This window comes from Prosopis cineraria, unplaced genomic scaffold (genome assembly GCF_029017545.1).
Source record: "Prosopis cineraria cultivar Desert tree isolate PC_DT_omini unplaced genomic scaffold, ASM2901754v1 PC14, whole genome shotgun sequence".
Lineage (NCBI taxonomy): Eukaryota > Viridiplantae > Streptophyta > Magnoliopsida > Fabales > Fabaceae > Prosopis > Prosopis cineraria.
In genome coordinates this window covers 19,113,963-19,121,192 of record NW_026555345.1, presented here as the reverse complement: position 1 = coordinate 19,121,192, position 7,230 = coordinate 19,113,963, and the positions used below count along the sequence as shown (strand labels likewise).

The window sequence follows — 7,230 nt, the reverse complement described above, 5'->3', positions numbered from 1 at the left end:
CCTCTTTTGCCAACAGAAAATAATTCATTGATTATAAAACCTAAACAATAGCATGTGCAAAGGAAGAGGGGATCTCAACACCCAATATGCTAGGCACTGGCCGTCTGATGAAGATTTAGCAGCCCAATCAACAACCTGTTTAGCTTTCCTGGGAATCCAAACAAATTGAAAATTCCTTACAAAGTCTCTTTTAAAGAGGACATTTTCAATGAGAATATCACACTTCCAATAAGGATGAGCTAGATTATTATTGTTACAATCAATCAACACGTTAATATCAAATTCAAAGATTAGTTTGCTATCAGAAGGAGGATGCCTTTGGATGACCAAGGATCAAATTGACGCCATGTTAATGGTCTCATTGGTTAGAGTGAAAGCTAGTAACATTCTTTACTCATAGTGTTTTTTTTGAATGAGAACGAGACATAAGCTAAAAGGAAACAAATACAAGGAAAATAATCCAACTTCTTTCATCTATCAAAGATACAAAATGCTCATTAGAGGTGTAACAAAATTTAGACAAGTCGTCAGCAATGCAATTTAATTCTCTAAATATGAACAATCTTTGCTTTACAAAACAAGAGGAAAGAAGAGAGAAAATTCTTCACTCTCGTTAAGAAACAAACAGGCAAATCATATATATATATATATATATATCTTAAAAATTAAGGCAAGCTAATTAGTCACAAGAGACCGAAATCCAATAGATGGAAAATGCACAATTACATTTGGAATTTAATAATTAACTGCCAAATTCTCCTAAAAATTCTCTTTTCTTCATCCATTAATTGCTTCTACTCGGCTCGCACTTGTAAAGTTTTCCGCCCAAATCATATTGGAGTCCACTTCCGTCGGTGCATGTTTCGCTTTTCCTCCACAGATCCGCACCGTAGACCTCATTTGTTCATCTGGATTTGCAAACGACTTTGAGGTTTCCATTTATTATTTAATTTTAAAATGCACTGTTGAAAGGACTTTCGGACAGATTTGCAATCACTTGTTTTATTACTAACATAGATTTGCAATCTTAAACTGTATTTCTACACATCCCCTTCAAAGACAAGTTCATATATTTTTTGTTACCATGGTTATACACGAGTTTATTAGAAGAAAATCTGCGACTAACGCTGAACTTATGCATTTTTAGGACGAAAATATGATTAATCATATGTTAGTAGTGATCAATGATATCCATCCTCAACTATAATTGTAACTTTTTCAAGAGAAATAAATTGTTTTCAAGAGAAATAAATTGTGTATGATTCAATTAGAAATTATATTGTGCATTACTAATGGAGCAATTAGCCATGTTAAATTTTCTTTTAAATGTCTATACAAATATTTATTTATTTTCTATTCAACGTATTTACATTACAAATATTACATATCAAACTGTAACCAGATTCCAGACAGAATAATAAACTTTTATCCAAAATTTAATTTGACATGTACTAATAACAAACTGTAAACCAAACCCACACTAAATATAATAAAACTACTTTTCATTACATTTCCCCATAACTCAAACCCATTTTCCATATAGGATGTGCAATCTAAGATTAATGACTTCTTGACTATATTTATAAAATCAAAATATTATTTTTGCCACTTACTAATTAAAAACAAGGGGTTTAATAATACAATGATTTAAAATGTATTTTTGCACAACAAGTATTTCTAAAAGAAAATAGCATTTTAAAAAAATTGTGTAACAATATAACACGATCCTTCAAAGCTAGTGTAACATTGACCTTTCTTAAGGTTCGATGTGGGGTCAAGAGATGTCCCTATTAAAATATGGCGAAATTGTACCTAGTTTGAAAGATTATGTGCTATATTACTCCATAATTCATTTAAGAATACTTGTAACCTCCTCCAAAACTACTTTCAAGTCAAAAATACTCTATAACCCATAAAAAAAAAAAAACGAAATATGCTGAAACAAGCTAAGGCAATTTCATCTGCAGGAGTAAGCAAATGGCGCCATTCTGAAACAAGATTTCCAAGCAAACGCCTAATAAATTCTACATTATATTACAAAGGAATGAATGTTACAAGTGCCATCAGAATATGAAACACTCTCATAATTCAACAAATTCAAATTTGCATTCCAAACACATACCGATTGCATTAAGGCCTATCTGATGGCTCCATGTGGAATGAAAGAACGTAGTAGAACACCAGCCGAGACTTCCCTGTCAGCTTCTGTCAGGTCTAATTCTATCACTTGTACTAATTACCAAGCGTGAATCCAGCGTGGACAGAATCTGTGGCATTGACATCCCTCCAGAAACAACAATTTCTGCAATAATGTTCATACCATTTTCAACTTACTAATCGAGTATTATATGTTACAAATTCAAGTCTGATCAATCCATGCCTGGCTGTTTCGCCAAAGAAAAGAAGAAAAGGAAGAATGATAACTAAGGATCTCATAAGAAAATTAATGCTTAATCAGGGTCTCATCATAATTTAGGTTCCTAAATTCAGTACTAATCCTCCTATGTTTCAGCACTGAAAATCTTTAAAAAATCCTGAGTTGGCATTTAGCCTTTTTTAAGAGGTCCTTAGCTGTCATTCTCCCAAAAGAAAAATGCCTAATTGCCAACATCTATCCCTAAACAGCCAATGCTCAACGATGATAGCTTAGAGCTCAAGTCAGCATTAACTTGATTAGGGTTCTATACTTAAAAAGAGACTTTTACTCACCGATTCCTTCACGGACAGATAAGTTTGGCCTGATGACATCACGTGTGTTGATGAGAAATATATCACCAATATAAAGATGGTTCGTGGGAACATAGACACAGCATAGCTCCTCATCTCCAGAATAGCTCTGCGAGAGAAAAATGTGAGATTTAACAAGCTACATAAACTCTACAAATCTAATAATAGAATTTTTCATCAAGGGCATTTATCTTCAGCTTAAACTTTACGGACAAACAGTTAACATCTAGTAAACTGTAAACACATAGGAGGGGCATCAAGAAAAACAACTAATTATGGAGTACGTCTAGAATGTGCTCTAAAGATAAACAACCAAGGGCAAGGAATTTAATAATTAGCTTTCAAATACAAACTAATCAACAGAATAAGAATTGTAGATGCAATCGTGTAAGTTAATGAACCACAATCTCACCGGTGAAAAAAAAAAACAATAATATGGCATAATAACTGGCCCAGCCTTCCAATGAGTTTTCAATCTAAAACAGGAATTCCCAAAAAATACAAATAAACAAAACAATAGGATTCAATACCAATGCTGTAATTTGTCAAGCAAAGCCATATAGGCATCAACAATATGTACTTCAGATGAATCAAAAAAATGTATCAAGGGAAGTACGAATCCCATGAGCAACAATAATTGGCATTGCAGTGACTCGGAAGTCCAATCATTCCTTTCAGACCAACATAACTCAGCCAAAGGCAACCAGCACTACGAATCTACAATATAAGTAATAAGAACCTCATAGCTACACGGAGAAACATTCTACTCGTATTCAAAAATACAAACAATGCTGCGAATATCTATTTATTTATTTATTTAAAAAACAGAAACATTGAAGTTCTTCATAAACCTGAAGGGTAACAGAAGAGGTGATAAATCCAAACGCATATTCACCAACTCGTGGATGCCGAATGATTGCCACTTCTTTGAAGGCTTGTGTATTTTGATCTGTAACAGCACATATTAACATATATTAATTTTATTTTTTGTGAAAATAGTAACATATATTACTCTCCCCCAAGTTATCACACTCCAATCAAGCTCAAAAGTTGTTTGAATACAAACCTGGTGAAATAGCAGCACTTATTTGTTTGGAGGCATTATAAATATGGCGCACAAGTGGCATTCGCTTGATAAACCACTCCCCAAGGCCCAGGACAGATGCACCCAACCATGATGACATGAAAACCCCGACCAAGAAGATGAAAGTTATGGAAGTTATGAATCCAAGGCCTGATTAAAAAAATGTATTAGCAAATGATTGCAACATAATTACTACTAGAAGGCCATACGATTAGTAAAATGAAAGATTGGAGAGGATAATTAGCTATATTTCTATTCCCCATTAATAACTTCGTTAGTTTTGCCGCACTGAGTTACATATTTTTTACTTCCAATCCCAGGAAAAGTAGACAGAAAATATTGAAATAGAGATAAAATTAATTATCACAATACATGCCCAAGAAAACTATAGTTCCGTGCATTGAAAACCTCAGACAAGAAAGTGGTTTTTGTACAATATTTTATGCTCAAGACAAATGTTGCTGATTATAAGGTGTCGTGGATTAAAAAAACCACTGATTTGCAGACATCTTGTCACATACATTTGTTGCATGAGAGGTGAAGGGATAAAGTAGATTCCGAAACCACTTACCAAAAATATCAATTCCAAGTTGAGCATAGATAGGAGAAAAAAATCCATCCACGAAATGAATAAACCACCATGTTATATAGAATGTTATTGCGATTGGAAAGAGAATGACACTGCAAACAAAGTGATAGTCAGATTTGGGAGCATTAGAATAAGTTGTTGCATTTTCTGATATTGCAGTTATAAGTCTCTCAAAATAATCAAGCTTTCGTTAAAGCAGTTAGCAGCTAGGTATTATTTGGTATTACCATGAGAAGAACATGAATAGCAGTTTTCAAATGGCATACAATCACCCTAGCTGATCAGCTATTTTTGAAAGGATAAATATTTTTCACGCCTTAGAAGTGTTTAGGAAAAAAAAAATAGAAGTAAAGTTAATTGAAGAAGTGTCCATCTTCTAGGAGTTCATCAAGCTGCATTAATGCATAAATGGACAATAAAATGATGAAAGTGGAATTTTTCTTATGCAAATGAATGTAGACAACAACAACAACAACAACAAGCCTTTATCCCACTAGGTGGGGTCGGCTACATGGATTGCAAGACGCCATTGTTCTCTATCATTTATCAAGCTTTTAGGAATATTATTAATTAAGAGATCGCGTTCAACAACTTCCAAGAGTGTTCTCTTAGGCCTTCCTCTACCTCTCTTAATCGGACTCAAAGTTATATGTTCCACTCTTCTCACTGGTGCCTCCCTTGGTCTTCTTTGTACATGCCCAAACCATCTCAACCGATTTTCTACCATTTTTTCCTCAATAGGTGCCACCCTCACTTTTTCGCGTATGTGCTCATTTCGAATTTTATCTTTACGTGTATGTCCGCACATCCATCGTAACATTCTCATCTCTACTACTCCAACTTTATGCTCTTGCTGTCCCGTTAGAACCCAGCATTCACTACTATATAACATTGCCGGTCTGATGCAAATGAAAGTAGACAATTTCAAAAAAAAAAGTATGACAAGACATCACTCCCTCCTAATCTATTCATCTTTTGTAGGATCGGGTTGTTTCTCTAGCCCTTTTTGTCTTCCAGCTCATGTATTTCTGAGTGAGTTTCCCTGTCCAATATAAAAGCGTGCTAGATTTCTCTTTTAAGCTTATTTTCACTTGCCATAGTTTATCCCTATTTTTGTCTTCTTTGTGACAGTGTTGACTGATTCTAAAGAAATCTTATTTATCATCGCACGAAAACTAGACAACTTTTGCATAGTATAATGTACCATGCCTCAGCTTGCAAGCCCTGAATTACATGTGTCTCTTTATGTATAGAGATGGAAAAAGACTAAAAATTGCTAGTGTGCATTTGGTTTAGATAATGGACAATAGAGTTTGGAAAAGCAGCCTGACAACTACAATAGTCAAAAATAGGTAGGCCATATGAGCACGCATGCGAATGTAAGAATAAGCAATAGAATAGAACACGTCCAAGGCAAGAACACCAAGATTCGAATTTGACGTGAGAAAACAAGGATTACGCACCATCCAGTCATGAACTTTTTAGACGCCCAGCTCCTAACAACTTTGTAAAACGTCTACAAAGAAACAAACAAAAACTGCAATCTATCAGACAAATACTTAAGGCAGAAAGAGAGAAATAAAATATACAGCTAAAATAGAGAGATAACTCTCGTCAGGTATTAAAATTTGAGAAAAGCGGTTTACCAAAAAAAAAAATTGAGAAAATCATTTAACTTCAAATATATAAGAATGTAAATCTAGTGAAAATTGACATGCTTAATGAGATAGCCATTCATTGTTGCTCAAAATTGCAATCAGAAAAAAATTGCTTAAACGGATCAACCAATAAATGTCATCACATTAACAGGCCTGGGAGAAAATAATTGGGGGATTAGCAATAGCAAAGCAGTTTAACTCATGATATGTTCAATACAAAAGTGCTTAGAAAGCAATCAAGCTTCAATTCAGCTGAAAATCGTAGCAACCATGCCCGCAGCAGTAACAGGCGATTCAACCAAGGCCTTGATTAATCTCCAACAGTTGAATTTCCGTAACAAGTAAGCACACACGAACAAATAGAAAACCAAAAGCAATGAAAGAATCAATCACCTCGCGGCCAGCGTGATGAGAGGAGGAGGAGGAGGAGGAGGAAGGCTTAGAAGCGGCACCATCATCGCCGGAACCGGCCACCGGGATAAGAAGTTCCCGATCTCTGTCTCTGTCTCTGTCTCTGTTGGCCATTATGGTCGGCGATTGGTCATCGCCCATCGGAAGAAGGATACGCAAGTGAACAAGCGGCGCCGCTTGAGAAATCAAAAGCTCACAGCTTGACCTCGAAGGTCTCGCCTCTGCATCTGCGTCCCTAGTCGGAACGATAGAGAAATGTCAAAGTTGTTCAAATAAACAAAAATAATCCTTTCAACTCCAGAAATCAGAATCTCTCTCCAGCTTCAACCACTTCATTTTCAATTAATATTATTGGTTTTTTTGTTTTTCTTCACATTATTGTGGGTTGAAAATTATAAAAGAAAAATAAAATAAAATATCCTCCAATGGTTGCTTTGCTTATAAGTCAGGTCGGGTTTCATTTTTCATTTTTTTCGCTTAACAATTAATATTAATGTTATTCATATAATGCATATAATTGAAAGCATATATATAAGTTGAATAATAAAATAAATAAATCAGACTAAAATTATTAACTCAACATGGAGACATATAAGATGGGACAAAAAAGGCATGTCGCTGGCCGAAATTGAGATTAAAATAATTTAAGGTTAATAATTTGGGGTGATGAAGGAGAGCATGTGAGATGAGGATATTTTTAATTAATAAATTAATTAATATAATGGATGATATAATGTGAAGACTTGAGGAAAATACGGGTC

The 7,230-nt window shown here is 34.6% G+C and overlaps 1 protein-coding gene across 2 annotated transcripts; it reads right to left on the bottom strand.

Moving 5' to 3' along the window:
- Positions 1–679: 679 nt before the first annotated feature.
- Positions 680–6,769, bottom strand: LOC129293926 (protein LIKE COV 1-like). 2 transcript variants are annotated; one of them, XR_008589239.1, is made up of 8 exons: positions 6,452–6,769; positions 5,864–5,916; positions 4,383–4,492; positions 3,794–3,961; positions 3,579–3,676; positions 2,710–2,836; positions 2,123–2,302; positions 680–908 (listed from the first exon to the last, which is right to left on the bottom strand). XR_008589239.1 is itself a non-coding variant. In XM_054932050.1 (7 exons), the coding sequence occupies exons 1-7, from the start codon at positions 6,608–6,610 to the stop codon at positions 2,199–2,201; spliced, it is 819 nt and encodes a 272-aa protein (XP_054788025.1). In that variant the 5' UTR covers positions 6,611–6,769; the 3' UTR covers positions 1,935–2,198. The 2 variants fall into 2 exon arrangements, 1 of the variants encoding a protein (XP_054788025.1); XM_054932050.1 differs by lacking the exon at positions 680–908 and having other exon boundaries at positions 1,935–2,302.
- Positions 6,770–7,230: the final 461 nt, after the last annotated feature.